We start from the raw sequence: 19,305 nt of genomic DNA, 5'->3' as shown, positions 1-19,305 counted from the left end.
ACTAAAAGTGCATAAAAAAGTTGACAGGGACTAAAAGTGCACAAATACGAAAGTTTAGGGACTGTATTTTACCTTTACTCTCTACTGGAATGAAGGATTTGGCCAGCGTTGAAGAAAATTATTCCTTCTCTATGTAAATGTGCTATACAGCTATAGCTAAAATACATACTCCCTCTGTCCCTAATTGTTTGTTTCACTTTCCTTTTTAAGGTGTCTCCAAAAGATTGCCCCATACTACTTTTGGCATGTTTTCCCACTTGCACTCTTTCTATTTCTCTCCTTATTGATATTTGTGTCAACCCATGTGCACCATTTTTTGCCCAAAGCCTTAATAAAGTAGATTTATAGTTTGGGGCAAACAATTGGAGATAGAGGGAGTACATATCATTAGGAATTGCAAAGTCCTCTATTTGAAAGACTATCTGTTGTCGCCCTTCACCTGTTGGGATCTTTACCCGACCTTTTGGTATAATTGATTATGGGCCATGCCAAATTTACAGGGCGAATATCTGTCTAAACATGGGTAAATGTCGTGTAGGGCGAGGCTCAAGGCCCCCGTAGCTGAAAGGCATTTCGGGCTGTAATTATGCTCCGGGACAGAAATTTTACCCCAAGTCCTTCTAGAATAAACTGGGTTCGCTTGATAGTACTCAATTGTTTCACATGTTTCTCCTCTCTAGGTAGTCTACAAAACAATTCACCAAATTTTCCCCTATTTATTTTTTTTAAAGAACAAAATAATCGCTATAATACTGATCGAATAATCCCCCTAATGGCTGGTGAGATATAAAAGTTGGTGAGAATAGTATGCTCTCAAATAATATACTCGTATGTAATTCAAAGTACATGGATAACATCATAATTTATACTATTGATAAATTATCTTATTCTCTTGCGCTTTTATAACATCGTATTTAAAAATCAATTACTTATTACATCATAACAGGAGCCCTAAAATGAAACCTTTACAATTGCATTCAAAGGTACTTAAAAATCATTACTTATCACATTATAACGGCTTAACGAGAGTTCTAAAATGAAAGCTTTATAGATCAAGAAATCCCGTAAACACTACGTTGAATGTACAACAAATAAAACTCACAAACATAACAAAGATCAATGCCCCAAATCAAAGATTTTTTTGGAATTTGTTACATTTAAGTTCACATTTATGATTTTTACCCATGAAACATATTGGTCAATGAGAAATCAAGTACAGTAATATGCATAACATAAGGAGGAAATAAAGTACAAACTAATGTTACTAGCAAATAAACATTTTTAGAGATTCCCTAATTATTATAATTTTGTTTGTTAATTTTGTTTCTCTTAATTGCGTGACCCTTCCGGCCCTCTAATGCTCGAATTTTGACGCAAAACCACAATCAAATCCACAAATGCACTAAGAATGTACCTATATTGTTTCTTCTCATTCAACCTTAAGTAACAAAATAATAATTCTTCCATGAAATCCCAATCTACCCTTTCTTGGTTATTAACCTTGGCGTCTAACACTTGTTGCATGGACTTCCTAAAATCCTCATATGGACTTGGTGACACCGTTAGAAGCGCGATACAATCTTCTATTCCTCCCGGGATGGCAGACGTGCCATCCTTAATGTAGTTTTGGGGGTGGGTTTGGGTTTGGGTGTCCCTTTTGGGAGTTAAGGGGGATCCCTCGTCCTCTTCAGAGGGCGAGGGCCCCCCTTGACCACTCATCCTCGCCTCCTCAACTAAAGAACTTGAGGAGGAAGAGGTGAAAAAAAAAACGTTGGGACCCACAGAGATCGCGAGGAGGAGTGAAAAATCTTGGAGATTCATAGAGTCTCCCTAATCCCTCGAGATTACCAATAGTATCTTCTTTTTGGTTAAGTTGATACTCTTGGAGAGTGTTTTTCCCATTTTGCCCTTCATTTGTTGACTCATAACCATCATCAATATGGTTATCATGACCTTGACCATACAATGACTTGAAATTTTCAATAAGAAAATTATCAATGTCCTCCAAGGTGGCCGCCGTGGCTACCTCCTCATCGTGTTGTTGTTGATCATGGTGGTTTTTGCGCCGGTCCTTGCCGGTGAACGAGAGGCTCTTAGGGTGCTTGCACCCCGCCACAATCTTGCTAGTGGTGGAGGAAAGGGAACTATGAGAAAATTGGAGGTGTGGAGTTTGTTTTTTGATCTTTGAGAGGTAATCTTGAAGGGATTTTTGGAGTTTCTTAGACATTTTTTTTTTCTCTCTAATTTACAAAGCTTGATATGATTTTATATGGGGAAGTAGAATTTGATGGCAAATATATACAAAGAATTGGATTGCTATTATATTGATTTCTTAAAGAGCTTTCCAAGGTAAAATAAGATATTATTTTTTCAAAAGAAAAAATAAATGGTAACATAAGATATTTGTATCAATGCTTTCATGAAATTAAACGTTTTTAATGGCTAAATCTACCTGAATATGGAATCAGGAAAGAGTTGTTACTATATATTAATATATATGCTCTAAGATATGATCCTTTAAGATTTTTTGTTAGAGTATAAATGCAATATTAAGAAAGTTACTCCATTGGCTATTTAATGATTTTGTACTAATTATGTGAAATATAATAAAGTTGGTATGTTATGTTTGCATCACGTCATTATGTGTAGGAGCTAAAACTAGTAGCATTGAATTAATTTTAATTTTGGCTCACATAATTGGAATTAAGTTTTTAATTGGAGTAATTGATATTTTTATGTCTATTTTTGTATTTGCCATTAAAACATTATCGTAATATAATGGCAAATACAAAAATAAAATTACTCCGTAATAAATTATATTTTGATAAATTTTGACGAATAGGGTTTCTTTATATACATTGATTAACAAACTAAAATTGTACCTTAGAATAAAATAATACGAGTAATAGTTTGAATATGTTAGTTATAACTTAAGGTACTCCATAATATATATGCATTAAATGACTTACAATATGTAGTATTGTTACCTCAATTTGTGGTTCAACGAATCAATTTGGATAAACCATTTATAGCTTTGGATTCACCACCAAGTATGGAAAGAAAATTTACGAAATTAAAAAGTGATCCATCATTAAAGAAGCCTTATTTATATGTCTCCGTAGTCTACGTGCGGTTCTTTTCGATTGGAGCTTGCCGCTACCAAATCATCTTTTGTCATTCAATTCAAATCAATTTTTGGAAATTCATGGATTGAAAAGAGTAATTAATTAACAGAGAATTTTTAAAAGTCAAAATAGGGAGATTTATCAAAGATGAAAGGAAAATCTTTAATTTATTACTTCATACTCCGTATCAATGTTTTCTTATATTTGATGGTTACTTCCAAGTTTTTTTTTTTTTTTTTTTTTTTTTTTTTTTTTTTTTTTTTCTTCTTCTTCGTGGTATGTACATATACTACATAAATACTCGTACATAATACAAGTACGTTATATATATATATATATATATATATATATATATAGATGAGTAAATATGACAAATTATTTTTCAAGGTTTGAAAAGTTAACATTGGTATAGTTGAATTAGTAAATTAGTACACACTTGATATAAACATAGATTTGAATTCAAGATCAGTAAAAATTGGAAAGTCAATGGTAGAGCTCATACCTCTCATCCATGGCATCAAAATTCAATTCTCGATTTCCCCAACTTAATGGTTTGATAAAATTCTTGTTATCTGTCCAAATGAATGACTAATTAAGTTTTCACATCTTAAAATTTTCCTAAAAAAAATTTGTTTGCCCAACACAAAGTCAAAACCCTATGTCCCCCTTCTAATTTAATCCTATATTACATCATCTATTTTTTTATGTACTAATTTTTTTTTTTGATAAATATAGCTACATCAATAACATCATCTAGTATCATCATGTTTTAGATAACAAGGCAAGAAAACGACCAAAAGTTCAATAAATTTGGCATCCTTATATCATCATCCTTGGATGCTTGTTGTTTTTCATGCCTCATGTATTAATCCATCATCATCAACTCACCATCATTCATCATGCTACTTACTCATGTAACACATTTATATTACACGCACCAACTCTGATCGTGTTCACTTATATATTTGACACCTTGGTATTTTCACGCATAGACTAAAATTACTTTGACTCATTGAGACTAATATGCATTGATTCGTACTAATTTTAACAGACTCCTAATTAAAAATAAATTTATTGTAATTATTGTATGTTGAATATCTTAAATCATTATTCAATGGAATAATTTACAAAATAATTTTCAATTTAAAAATAGATTCAACTATGGTTATCATACCAAATATATCAATTAAGGAAAAATGCCAAGAACATTTCAACTAATTATAATAAGTATTACAAAATATATTGTCCTTTATCTATTTTATTAATATTAAACAATTTGCTTTTTAGGGACGTTTTACAAATATTGTATTATACCCACTTTTAAAATAAATATCCCTCTTCACGCTACAAAAATTGTTCTACTACGTATTAATGTATTTTCCCAACTAGATTTGATACTATAGTTGATATTTATTTGTCCGAAATTGGCCTATTTTGAAAAGGTCTAGCCAATTTGGAAGTGTTGCTTTGTTGAGTTGTTGGCCTACTAGTCTTGGCCCAATTTAAACCATTGTGGGCCAGCAATTTAAACTCATGATTAACACTTTTTTAGTATTTTGAGAAAAATACTCATGATACTCTTTGATGGAAATTGATGGAAAAGAAGGGAATGGAAATAGAGCGATGGAGTCTTACATTTGTATGACAAAAGAGGAAGGAAAAGAATTGGAGGGGAGAGAAATAAAGACATTAAATTATTACGTATAAGAAATTGAAGGAAAATTAATCATTCTTCCCTTTCCTTCCCACCCTTTTTTGTCCTTCTCATTTCTCTATCCAGTATCCACACATAATGCAACTCTAAAGCAATTAGCTTTGCCGAGAATTATAAATAGGGGGCCTAGACACGGTTCAAGCCTACATGTCATCATATTATGTCAAACTCGTGTATCTAAATATTTCACCTATCTTAATAGTGTTTGTCATTCTTGAATGACAAACTATATACCATGGCCGAATGCAATTTTCGTGTTGGACTGTGTTATACCATGTTCCAACCCGATCAATGTCACCTTTAATGTTCAATTTGTCAAAGTTGAAAACACGACCCAAACACAAAATATGTAGATTATCTATTTATTTAATGAAATGAATTTAACAAATAAATCGGGTTTGTGTTACCAAAGAGGCAAAGACATTATTTCAATATTCAAATCAAATCTCTTCAAAAAAAAAAAGAAAAAAAAAATCAAATCAAATAAATTCATTGACCATTATGTCCTAACTCCTAAGCTGGCCACCCAAGATTCTTACAAGTTACAACAATTTTAAATTTGGTAAAAAAAAATTGATGGAAGAAAACAAAACTGGCAAACATGATCTATGTGATCATCCCCTTCAACCCAACGGTAAACCCTTCATCCTTCTTCTTCATTAATTCTCAATATTTCAAGCTGTAATTTCACTCTTTAAATTTTCAATCTTTTTGGTTTTTTTAGCTTCTATGTACTGCTTATATTGTATTTAATTCATCAAATTGGACCATTTTCTGGGTTTCTGATATTGAGCTTGTTAATAAACTTAGTTTAGAAAAATAGTTTCAGATTGATTTGTCTTTATGAAATTTTGGGTGTTTTACTGCTTGCAGAAATCATAATGTTTAGGGTTCTAACTTCTAACATCAATTAGTTTAATTTCCTTAGAATTAGAGCTCCTGTTTTAACAATTCTGTACATAATTATTATTTTTATTTTCTGGGTGGAATTTATATTTGTATTGGATACTCTTTTTTTTTTCACCATTTTTGCCAATCTCGCATTGAAGAATTGAGTGTCTTAGAAAAGTTTAAGAGGAGTGGAATATTTTGGTAATGCTTGGGATCAATAAATCTAAAAATGACATAAAATGGGAAATGAGAGATTCTCTTGAATGATTTTTAATATACTTTATACATTCAATTGAATGGTAATGCATGGTGAAAACTGAAAAGCATACAATGTTCCTAAGGGTATACAGATACTTGACTGAACCACTAGAAGTAGATGGAATTCGACAACTTTCTCCACTTGTTTTTGTGTAATTTCAATTGATAAATGTGGGAATTGATCAATAAACATACGTTGTCTATGTTACTTTCATAGTTGCTCTACACTAGGAGTTCGAGCTAAAAAATAATCAAATAGAGAGGCTAAGATTGGCTGCCTTGGAGATTGTAGAGTTTTCATAGACTGTAGAACAACAAAAGTTTACAAGATCATTTTAAGCTGACTTCTTGTTCGAGTTGTTAAACCCTTTCTGTCCTTATGGCTTATACTTTATGTATGCTCGAGTTATTTAAGTCGGCCTCATCAGCAGACTATAGATTGTTATGCTTGCTTCAGCTTTAATTTGTTGAGATCTGAGATGATACATGATACATGAGACTTGTATTGTATGTGATAATATTTGTTTTTTGGAGCGCTTGCTTTTGCCTGTGGTTTACTCATCTTCCAATAAGCTGCCTAGCTTGCTTTGGCCTTCAACACTTTTCAATGATCTAGCTTCGACTAGTAAGTATAATGACCCCATAACAATATATTGCATGCATCACTTCCCTCTCTTGTATGTTTGCACTCTGCCTTGAATCGCACATTTAAGCATGCCTGAATCTCTGTAGTTGTAAGTGGTAAGACATTATTGGTTAAGTACATCAATAGCTTTCTCCATGCTATAGGATAAATAAACAGATTTACAAAATCATGGCATATATGCTGTAGCTACGCTATGATGTTTTTTCTGAAGGCAGCATGTGCAGGGCCAAAATAGGGCTGATTAAGAATGGAACTAAGACTTTTTTCTTTTCACCATAATCCCCCTGATCTGAATCTATGGTGCGTTTTATTCACGTAATTGATCAGAAATCATCTAATCTTATCTGAACTTACCTGAATTAGTTTGAACTTATTAGACCTTATTACTTTTAATACTTTATTAGAACTTATTTTAGCTATAGATTGAACTTTGGTAGCCTTTATTAAATTTTATATGAACTTATTGTTCTTGAACTTATATCTTAACTTGTCTAATTAAACTTATCAACCCTTATATAAACTTAACTTCTTGAAATAAATGGAAATAAGATGAGCTGAATAGTGCCAATCATTTGAATTTATTTTTAGGCATTTTAGCTCTAAACCGAACACATTAGCCCTTATATGAACCTTACAAACCTGAACCTATTGTCACTAGCTTGTCTGACCTAAAGTTCTCAAGGTGAAAACAGTAAGGCCTAAGTTATGAACAGAGTAGAGAAAGTCGTGAAATACTAAAAGTGCAAATGAAGATCAATAGTTTTTACTTCATTTCTTCATCTTTATTTTTCAACTTTTAACTTGCATCTTTCTGCTGTTTTAACTTTCTTTTTGCTCTATTCCTTGGTGAGTAGGCGTTAACACATTGACAAAGAATGCTGAAGATTATCAAATATCAATTTCAGTCATTTGAGCATATCTTCTAAAATAGCTCCTTATTTCCTGTTTCAATTTGTCTGTAAATGTAGTTACATAGTATGAACCAAATAAATTGATGACACTCATGGTTTAGGCCTGATGAAAGACAATACAATTGGGGATGCTTTGAGGCGAGAATCTTTGAATATGGAACAAGAATTACGAGTTGCTTCCATTGTTAAAGACAGGCTCCCTGGTAAGGACAAGGATTCAAGACCAAAACAAGACCCCCAGCGGCCTCTTTTGTTTAGTGCGAAGGAACTAAGTTCCTGCATCATAGCCTCAGAAACTACCCGTATCATATGTTCTGTTTCAATAGCTCTATTAGTGGTTCTATCTTTCATAGATTATCCATTACTTGGAGTAAACATCGTGAACTCAAAAAGCATCATTGCTTTAAGGCCGCTATACTTGCTGTTAGTGACAGAAATCACTGTCATAATAGCATACCTTGTTTTCAGAAGACGAAGATATGAAGCCTCTGAAGAAGATACAGGGGTTTTGAAGGGAGGTGGAGTTAATTGGGAAAGAGCAGAGACGTTGTTGGAAAGAGGTCTAGTGGCTCACCAGACTATTCGTGCTGTATTTATCGATTTCAGCGTTTATGTGGTAATTGTGATCTGCATCCTCTCCCTGGCAACTCTAATTTAGTCTCGCGATCCATTTTGTTAAATTTATTTGTATAGTTTGATTGTGACATTGTAACACTAGCATTTGTTGGTCTCCATTACTTATGGTCTTTGTAGATAGCCTTTGGACACACACACATGATGACACGAGGCTCGGCCTTCACTTGAGTTCTGTATGCCTGTAAATCTACCTGATTTATTCGAGAAGAGCCGGTATTCCCTTGTTTGTAATTCATCATCACCTAATTATACTGTGATTAGAATTAGTGATGTGTGAAAACTCTAGAGAAGAGTTTGCAAATCAGCATACTTCTTTTCAGTTAAATTGAAATTTATGATACTAATTAATTAATTATTGCTGTTCTTTACAAAAAAATTTGCCTGCTTGATTTCCTTCAAGGCTTGACTGTTAGAGTAGAGTACAATTGAAGGCTTGAAGCCTCACCAGTCACCAATCTCACTGCCATGGCGAATATTCATAAGTCCATTTTTTTTTGAGGTGTTGAAGACAACCTTAGTTACATAACTAACGTGTAATTTGAATTGGATGGTGGAATGATTTTGGTTTCATGAAGCAAGTGATAGCTGAAATATGAACATTGTAAACAATTTTGCTTACAAATACTCCATTCCCTCCAAAAAAATGTACTCCGATTTATTTTTAAAAGAAATCATCCTTCTAAATACTCGTACATTATAGTTCGAATCCTACCAAGGGAGGGTATTTGGAGTAGGAATTCTCTTACCCTCCCCTCTACTTCCAAGTGTCTGGCCCATAAATACTGAATAAAAAAAAACCATGAGAGTCGAGGTCTGATCAGAGTCTTCCTTACAAAGTAAACAAAAAAAAAAACTTGTACTATCTTTCGAGTTTGGATTAATTTCCATACACGAGTAAAGTACGAAATTATATATAGCCATTCTTATTATCCTGGTTGTTCTTGCTTCATCGTAATGTGTTTGTTAGTTTTTTCATGCCAAATTTAGAAAAATACAAGTTATTCTAGAAACGTCAAATACTGGGAGCCCAATATCATAATACCAATTCATAAAACAAGAGGCAATAGTTTGTCTATATTGACTAGTTACTACAAAAAAAATCAAAAATCATGGTTTGTGGGTTGTCACTTTTAATTTGTTCTTACTTGACTTTTAGAAATATTAATTAATTAATTAATTATTTTATATTGTACTCCTTTCAGTCCTATGTCATAAATCATGTAGAATATTATTCTTTAAAATTTAAAGTCTAAATAATTCAGCTATTATCCTTATGATAGATGAGAACGTTTGACCTAGCTAATTGATTGATTGGGTAAATACCCAACAATTAATCATTTCATATTGATTTTAATGGTTATTATCAAAGAATAGTTTGTACCAAGTGATTTATACGTCATATCATTGAAATAGCTTTATAATAAATTAATGATTACAAGCATAATATTCTAGTGTATGCCCCCTCACTAATTTCTTGACTTGAGAAACTTAAGATCTAGTAATTACCAAAATAAGTAGGCAATATTGAACATCTCTTTCATTATATATGCATACAATAATATTACTCTATCTCTTCTGTTCTTGTTAATTCGTTTTAGTGTCTATTTTCAAAATTTACTTGAAATTTATCTTAACATGAAATCAAATATAATAAATGTCAAATTTATATATTGAAGATTGTACAAAAGGCAAACAGACGTACAATTGTATGAGAAATAGAGAGATCGAGTAACTAAGCTAGCTCAAAGCTAATTTGCATAATCAATTAAAATGTATTTAATTTTTCTGATTTTTACTTATCTAATAAATTTATTTTAGTGACAAATTGATCGAAACGCCCTTTATCACTTATTTTTTTTTAGTGAAGACAATCAAGGAGAATACTTTATAGAAAATTGTTGGCAACAAGCTGGTAATTTATATTCTAGCTTCTAAAAAATTGTTTTCTACCCTTTTCATCATAATAAAATATAATTAGTAAAATCTAGAAGTGTTAATTTAGAAATAGAATTGGTAAATATTATCTGTGATTTACTAAACTATATTACGGAGTAACTCATTTCAAGATCATTTTTTTAGGAGAAACTAAAGTTATCCATCAACTAATATTGAAGTGGTTATGTAACACTAAGATTTGACAAAAGACAATTGTCGTCTTAGTACAACGTAACGTAAAATTAATAATAATAATGTAATCGTATCATAAATTTATGCACAAACAAATACAAATGTACAATAAACATATACTAATTTACGTACATGTATAAAATCAGGTTTAATAAGTTTCAATAAGTTTCCATATCTAATTTATATATAAACGAAAAAACAAAAAAAAAAAAAAATCCCTCAATTATGGATGATGATGCATGGCTAGAGTTTTGAAAAATGAAAAAAAATATATAAATAAATAAAAGAGAAAAATATATAAAGCTATAATCTCTTAATATAATTTAACCAACCTAAATACAGAATGAAGAAGAACCCTTTGCATAAAAATTGTTTCATCTTATAGCTTGGACCCTTAGGATGACCGAAGGCGGGGTGGCGAACCGAGCCGAGAATGATCTAGACAAGTTATCAGGCTCAGCTAAGGCCAAATCTTTATCTTCAAAGTTTTTGGAATAAGTATAAGAGTTATAAGGAACTATCATAGGGTTTGAACCATAAGTTTTCTTTTCTTTTCTAAATTTTCTTCTTATTCTCCTAAAAAACCCTTGCATTTTAGATGATGAAGTTGATGAAATTGATGATATTGTTGGTAGTGATGAGGTTGATCTTGCCCTTGCCCTTGTCTCGGCCTCGGCCTCCACACGGGGTTGCTCGAACGACAAACGCCGGCCATTATGGTGTTCCGAGAAGTTTTTAAGAAGATAAGTTGATTGTGGGATGTTGTTTTTGCTTGAGCATGATAATGATCTCCAATGTTTGTTATCATCCATTGTAAATAACATAGAAAAAGAATAATAATAATAATAATAATAATTTGGCTAGAATTTCATGGGAAAAAATGGAGAATTTATATGAAAGAATTTCATGAGTTTGTTTGATTAATTGAGGAAGAGATATTAATTAATCAAGAGATAAAGTTTGTTGGCTAAGTCTGAAATAATGTAAGCTGGCTTAAGTTGGAAATATAACATTTGTATTATGTTGCTTGTATGTTTGACTATGTGTGAGGTGGCTGGATTGGGTTGGTATTTGTCATACTTGTCAACGGCTAATAATGTTATCCTAATATTCTTTAATTTAATTTAAGCATGCTAGCAGAAAATATTTAAAAAAACATGTAATAGTTATAAACTTATAATTGATAGTTTAATCTTTTAAGAAAATATTTATATTTTATATAAAACAAATTATGTCATAATTTAGATATAATTTTTTTTCCTTAAGCAACAATAATTTTTTTTAGAAGGTACTTTTGGCGGGAAATTTTTTAATAATATATTGACAAGTGTGTCTTAAGATTCGCTTTTAGTAGTATGTAATTGATTTAATTTAAGCAACTTATATTAATAAGGGTACTAATGTAATCAAGTTGAGGTGGAATTATATATATTTTTCATAATTTATGGAACATGAACTCGTGGAATACACGATTTTTTCGTATTTAATTTTTGAGGGATTTTTATTAGTTTGGGTGATTGGCAAATTTAATTTAAAAAATATTTTGAAGATTAATCTAAAAACACAAATTGAATCATCAAAATGATGGACAATTTGTGCCATATTGAGTATAATAATATATGAAGTATATACTATTGTTATTTCATTGTAATAATTTGACTTTTACACTATTTATATATGTATTTATTAATAATTACATATTTATATTAATTTTAACTGTAATTATTAATAAATACGGAGTATACAATAAAAAGAAAATTGTTAGTTGTTGGATAATTGTGTTGGTACATATTCAAACAATTTTTTTTTTTTGAATAATATTTCAGACAAGTAACAAATAATTGAAGAGATAAAAGATTAGAATCGCATGTTGTCAAATAATGTTAAAGAAAAAAAAAGCAATTTAGAGTAACTTTGTACTTATGTTTTAAATACACCCTTGAAAATTTTAGTGGTTCCATTTTGACTTGCATAACTTTGGCTAAATTATTTACATTATAATGGTATTTTTTACATTAATTGGTTGTAAAATACAATCAAAGAAAAATACTTAGAATGTGACTTTCGTATTGCTTATATGCTATTTTAGCTAACACTAAGTATATAAATTCAAATATGGAGTATTATCACTTATAAACCGTGTGTGGTTAAAAGAATGGAAAAGTTTTCTGTTAGATGAAGTAATAGAAAGTTAAAAAAAATACTACATGACCAATATTTTGTGTCGATAACTTGGCCATAAAATCATAGTATTATTTATCCTAAAAAATAAAAAAAAAAAAAAAAAAAAGAAAAAAAGGTATTATAATGAAGAATGTTTGGTGAAGTTGGTGAGAAATTCACCTCTTAACTTTGAAACCACAAGTTCAAGGTTCACCAATTACATTCGCTTGTAACTTTGTAAGTTGTAAGTAAAGGAATTCCATTATCCCCCACTATTCTCAAGCGTTTAAATCATACGAGTATTAATTACAACTAGTGATTGAATTAGATTTCACTTTGGCCTCTTTTATGATGGATCAAAATGAGCCCAGCATAATGTTAGAAGTTGAGGAGTTGAGGAGTGGAAGTAGGCACATAGTGGGTTGCTAAGTTGAGTATTATTGCATGAGTTGAGTAAAGTGAGTACATGCAAGCTCCTATTTATACTCACTTATGTTGGTTACTTCCACCGACTTTGCTCCTTCAATTTTTTCTCCTTTTTTCTTCTTCTTTCTAGATTAATCTAGGTAGTATGCTTTTGTTTAGTTTTCTAGATTTTTCTTATTAGATATTTATCCTAGGTTTGTACAAGATATTTCTAGATTACATTTAATATATTACTCCTACATTTTTCTAGATTAGTCTTTTCAACACTCCCCCTTAATTTGAAAAATCTTGAACACCGAGTTGTCTTCGAAAATGGAGGAATTTATCTGTTGGTAGTGCCTTAGTGAAAATATCTGCAAGCTGCTCTCCCGTCTTGCAAAATTGTAGCTCGATCTCCTGTTTCTCGACCAGTTCTCGAATAAAGTGATGTCGTATCTCGATATGCTTCGTGCGACTATGAAAGACTGGATTCCTTGTCATGGCAATAGCTGACATATTGTCACAATGGATGGTTGTTGGATCTTCAGTGTCTTGCCGTAGATCTTGAAGAATTCTCCTTAGCTAGACTGCTTCACATGCTGCGCTTGTGGCCGATATGTATTCTGCTTCTGATGATAGATGATAGTGCCACCGTTGCCTGTTTCTTTGATGACACGCCTTTTTTTTTCACTAATGGAGACACAATTGAAGATGTTAAAATAATCCGGAAAATACTAATGGAGACACAATTGAATTACCTTTTTAAACGTCTAGGGTGGCTAACACGCGTGATGTGCATAAAGGTAAGGCGTAGTATTTTCCGGATTATTTTAAGTTTTTAACACATAACACAAGACCCAGCCTAAACAAATACAAGGCTTGCTAGATTTTAGCCTAGCCCAGCACTTGATGCCTTTTTTTTTTTTACTCACGCTTGATGCCTAATTCAAGTAGAGGTGCTACATTGCATGATATGCATATTTATTTCTAAATAAAATATAAAGTTGATGGAATTTCTTCTGAACATAAAATTGGTGGACGGAAAATAGAGGACCACAGATGATTTAGTACGTATTCATAGACCACATACATAACACTGAATTTATCACTTGTTTTTGTAATGAAAAGACATCTAACCTTCCTCCCATGTATTTCTTTGTTCAAAAAGGAAAAAAAAAAAAAATCTAGTATAACCTTTTTTTTGGGTTCTAAAGAGAGGCTTAGCCTAAAAAAGAAACAAATATAACAAATTAACGAACAATAAAACGTGGTAAGGCCACTCTTATATAAAATCTAGCTTGCTAAATAATTCTCGTGGTGGGGTTTGTAGATTGAATTGTAGTCGTATTTACTTGTACATTTTCATATTGATTTTTCTTATTTTATATACATCTAAATGGTATCATCAGTATGTACGTACGTACCTGCGACCACTCTATATATGTGTATATCCAGTTTTATTACGTATTTTTTTGGCCAAGTGTTCATCACCCAAATCATATGGCACAAAAATAACTCCAATCCAAAACTTTTGGGACTCTATCCCCTCCACACAAACTCCAAATATTAACTTATAGCTCTACTCTATCAGTCTTTCATTACGACATCTAACTTCACCTTCATTCTATTATATATACGTAGTATATATATATAGCCTTAAGCTAAGAAACAACAAACTCTATTACTCTTTTTCACTTTTCTAAACTTTTTGGCATCTTTATTTTTACCTAAGCTTAGCTATGTGCTATTCAATTGTCTCGTTCCCTACCGGTGCCAATGATGAATCTCTTGGAGGCCAACCTAGGAGAGGCACACGGCGGTCACCAGAGATGGTTGTGGAGGTGGTGGTGCAACGCGAGGTGGCTATAAGCCGCGGTAGTGATGGAAGAGAGGGACAATGTGTTTGTTCACCCACAAGTCATCCAGGATCCTTTAGGTGTAGGAATCATCGTTCTGATTATAAGTGGACTAGTCATGCTAAATCTTGATAAGCTCCAAAACCATGCTTTACATGAAAGCTGAAAAAGTATAGATATTGAATTTGTTTGTATTGTTGTATGATTGTGTATGTGGAATGGTAAATTTGTTTGTTCGTACTTGTAATTTTCTTGGGTTATTTGATTGTACTATTTGGAATTTTGTGAGGAAATGCATGGCCTTAGATTTTGATTGTTCTCTTTCAAAGCAAAATAAGCTTATAACAATTTTAGAAAAAAAGGAAAGTGTAAAGTGTCTTTATTAAGACTGTTTCCACATTATCTAAGAATTAAGAATTTGCTTCAAAATTTTATATTGATAAAGCACTGAGTTTAAAATCAAGCAAAATTTAGTACCTACTATTTGTGTACAAATGTGTAACATTTGACATGTCTATGTGATACAACGTGACATGCTGTGCAACCACTTGAATCATCGTGGCTCGTTCAATGCTAGCTAATGTGTGTACAAACGTGTAACCTTTGATACGTCCATGTGATACAACGTGACAAGTTGTGCAACCACTTGAATCATCATGGCTCGTTCAAAGCTAGCTAATGTGTGTACAAATGTGTAACATTTGACACGTCCATGTGATACAACGTGACATGCTGTGCAACCACTTGAATCATCATGGCTCGTTCAAAGCTAGCTAATGTGTGTACAAATGTGTAACCTTTGACACGTCCACGTGATACAACGTGACATGCTGTGCAACCACTTGAATCATCGTGGCTCGTTCAAAGCTAGACAATGTGTGTACAAATGTGTAACCTTTGACACGTCCATGTGATACAACGTGACATGCTGTGCAACCACTTGAATCATCGTGGCTCGTTCAAAGCTAGCTAGAATGTCAATTAAATAGTATGTTGCAAAATGACTTTCAAGCTAACATACTTACTAGTCTTTAAATTAGTACAAATTAACACAATCACACACGTTGATACGTATTACTTGATGTAGATTACACAACTAGGATCATATTATAAAAGATCGATCCCTCCATAGAATTAATCTTCATATGATCACGTCCATTAATCTCCCAATACATGGAGAAGCTTTGTTTAACATATACATCTAATTGTACATAATTAAATAGCAAAATAAGTAATAATCACACGCCTTACCTTTATGCACAAGACCTAATGACCAAAATGTGTATAAAGTTCTACTGTTTAGAGCTAGAACTTAGCACCCAAATTTAAACTTGGTAGGTAGTAATATCGTCGATCGAGTATGCATGTATGAATATACTTCGTAAACGAGATATGATCGATCGAGTTGCCCTTATCTTGCCTTCCAAACTAAGCATCGCGCTTTTCCCCTAACTGCAAAAAGGAGCCAAGTGAACACATTCAATTATATATATTAGCTGCTTCATTTTTTTTTCAAGGTAAGAAAAAGGAAAAACATCAGGAAACCCTTTTCACGAGGGGAATTCCTAATACATTTGAGGAAAAAATAAGAATTAAACTAGAGTTATTACAAGGTATGATATCCACATATATATTAGGTGCTTCATTAGCTATGATCTTAGAAAAATATGTATGAATATACGGAGTACTTTGTAATACCTAAAGGTGAGGGTTTTACTAGGGTTTGTTTAACTGCAAGATCCATTTCAATTTCGAGCTTGCATTTAATTGGATTTAAAATTTAGTTGAATTACCTTTTTAAACGTCTAGGGTGGCTAACACGCGCGATGCGCTCGCCATACCAAGTTTTGTTTGTGAAGCTTTGTCAGTTGTTGGGTTACATTAACGAGGACATATATGTACTCCGTAAACAAATATATATTTCTAGGGTAAAGATGTACACACATTATTTCTAAATTGGCAAAATAAAAATTTGTAAATATTAAAGAGGATAAACAGGTACATCATAGTAGACCTTTAATTTTATCATTTGTTATTCTGTTTGTTTAAGTCATTATTAGCTAGCTACCTTCAATCAAATTACTACTTCTGACCCAAAAGTTGCGCATAATATATAACGGAGGGTAGTAGAACAACAAAACAAGATTAATTATTAGTCATTATACAGCTTAATTAAAGCAATAAGACAATTATTATTATTATTATTATTATTATTATTATTATTATTATTATTATTATTATTATTATGAGCTCACCTCAGGGTAACAATTTTGACTCGTGAGTGTCTGCTGCTTCAAGCTCACAACAATTTCACATGATATCTTACCCTGTCAAAAGAGAATTAAATCCCGCATAAATATTCTCAAAATTAGTTTATTAAAACTTGAAAGATATAAAGATCATAAAAACAAAATTGTACTCCGTATTAGCAAGGGAGTACATTCTAAAGAAGCCAAGTTCTATCAACGTATAATTGCAATATATACGCAAGTACAGTCGTAGCTGTGTACGTAAATGAGCTAATATGTTCACGACCAAGTTCGGCTTAAAATCTTATGTTAAATTAATATTTTTTTTTATTTTTTTTTTTATTTTTTTTATTTTTATTTTTTTATATAGAGAGCCATAAGAGCTGGGTGAGAACCGATCTCAGGATTTTCTGAGATTGGGAGGGAAGCTCGAACCACTTGAGCTATCACTCACTCTCATCTTATGTTAATAAATAAGGTTGAACAAAAATTTTAAGCATGTAAAGTAGATCGGATGTTCATGAATAACTTAGTCTTCCTCATTTGAAAATTAAACATAAATAAAGATCTAAGAGAAATAATTCAAATCAATGACAAAATCGAAAATATCAACTTGAAAAGAGGGATGGAAGAAAAAAAATTGAGACAAAATTATTTATCAAAGATATTGTATGATCTATACATAATGAGTACTAATTAAGTTGTTTTTTATTATTTTTTTAATTCTATAATGCATCCAATTACAAAGAATCTCATTAGCCAAATACGGAGTAGCAATAATTGAATGCATCAAAATTATTCTCTTAAGACCCCTATTTTATAATGTATCTAAATTATTGATCTACATAATTACATTAGTATAATTCATAATTAATTTATAAATACACAATTAATTAATTTATAGATATTACAAGGTACATTGGCACAATGTGCACAAAAAATAGCAATGAAGGGTTACATTAAATTTAATTTGTTTGAATCTCACGACACATAGATGAGTTTTAATTGACACGTTACTAGTTCAAATTACACCATCAACGCGAGATAAGGGCTAACCTTAAGGGGAACTCGAAAGAAGGCGAAACCGAAGAAACCATCAACTTGAGTAACAGTATCAAACTGAATAAAACCTTTAGCCAAATCCTCCACCAAGTAAATCAACTCCCTAACAACTTCAACCCTAGTAAACTCCACTCTTGTGTCCACGTAAGACGACCCTTTAGCCCTCACGTGACCTCCACCGGACATCACGTGACCTAGCTCCTTCCCCCTATACCCGATCGCCACGTCGAGTTTAGAGTAGTCCATGGAGTACACCGCCTTGTTCTTCACCTTAACCGTAGCATCCAACGACACATCGACGGATATACGCGGGCGCGTGTGGATCCTTACGTGGTGCGTCCTCATTCGTACGATCTTTACGTCGGGATCCGACGGCCATAGTACAAAGGTAGATGTGGCAATGATTAGTAGGAGGAGAGTAGTCTTGTAGATTTTTTTCCTAAGAGGGGGGTCACAAGTAGGGAGGTTGAAGGGTAGGTGTAAAACGACGTAGTTTGGGGGACGTCGTCGGGGTTCGAGTGTCGGAATAAGCGGGTTTGGGTCGAGAATTTTCCTTGAATCCATGGATGGGTGGTTCTAGGGAGAGTAAAAAGAGAGAAGGAGAAGACAGATAGAGGGAAAGAGGGGAGGAAAGTGGATAAATTTGTCTATATCTTATAAGGTTGCATTGTTATCATTTTTTTCTAGGGTTGGTTTATTCGTTGTTGTGCAGTAGTAGGACACACTGCTTACAAAAAGAGTCAATAGGAAGCTAAACTTTACGAAGTATTATTATTCTTGATGTATTCCATACTAGGAAACACGTACGGATATACTTTATGTTACTTAGCTTAACATACTTATTGTTCCGGGTGAGCTCCGGTAAATTGTATTATGATTAACGTCTAAACGAACCTGCAGGATTTGTCCAAGAATAACCACCTCGATGACAAAGTCAATACTGGTATGATATGGATAAGAATGTAGTTTAAGAGTGCTTAGGTTAAGAATATTGTATCTTAGAATTAAGATGTGCTGGGTTATTTATTGAAATCCCCTAGCAAATGTTATGTTTCGGTCCACATGAATGTCTTGTCAAGTGGGCGGTGGATGTCCATGTGGCCAGAAGCAGGTCTCCATGTGGATGGCGATAGATGCCAATATAGGTAATGGGCTGGTTTGGACATGATCCAATTCAAATGCGAAAAAACCCGACTAAATGCATATCGGCGACGGTGTTATCCCATACACTTAAATAATTTTTTATTTAATTTTTTTTTTCA

At 32.4% G+C, this 19,305-nt stretch overlaps 1 protein-coding gene and 1 pseudogene across 1 annotated transcript; both read right to left on the bottom strand.

The window, feature by feature from the left end:
• Positions 1 to 1,329: 1,329 nt before the first annotated feature.
• On the bottom strand, positions 1,330 to 2,463 carry LOC145560092 (transcription repressor OFP14-like; annotated as a pseudogene).
• Positions 2,464 to 15,772: 13,309 nt separating this feature from the next.
• Positions 15,773 to 18,696, bottom strand: LOC145560091 (uncharacterized). The gene is made up of 3 exons (XM_081621348.1): positions 18,038 to 18,696; positions 16,988 to 17,059; positions 15,773 to 16,184 (listed from the first exon to the last, which is right to left on the bottom strand). Exons 1-3 carry the CDS (start codon positions 18,605 to 18,607, stop codon positions 16,161 to 16,163), a joined length of 666 nt encoding a protein of 221 aa, XP_081477474.1. The 5' UTR covers positions 18,608 to 18,696; the 3' UTR covers positions 15,773 to 16,160.
• Positions 18,697 to 19,305: the final 609 nt, after the last annotated feature.

Source organism: Chenopodium album, chromosome 9 (assembly GCF_948465745.1).
Source record: "Chenopodium album chromosome 9, dcCheAlbu1.1, whole genome shotgun sequence".
In the NCBI taxonomy this organism is placed as follows: domain Eukaryota; kingdom Viridiplantae; phylum Streptophyta; class Magnoliopsida; order Caryophyllales; family Amaranthaceae; genus Chenopodium; species Chenopodium album.
This window is presented reverse-complemented; position numbering and strand designations above follow the sequence as displayed.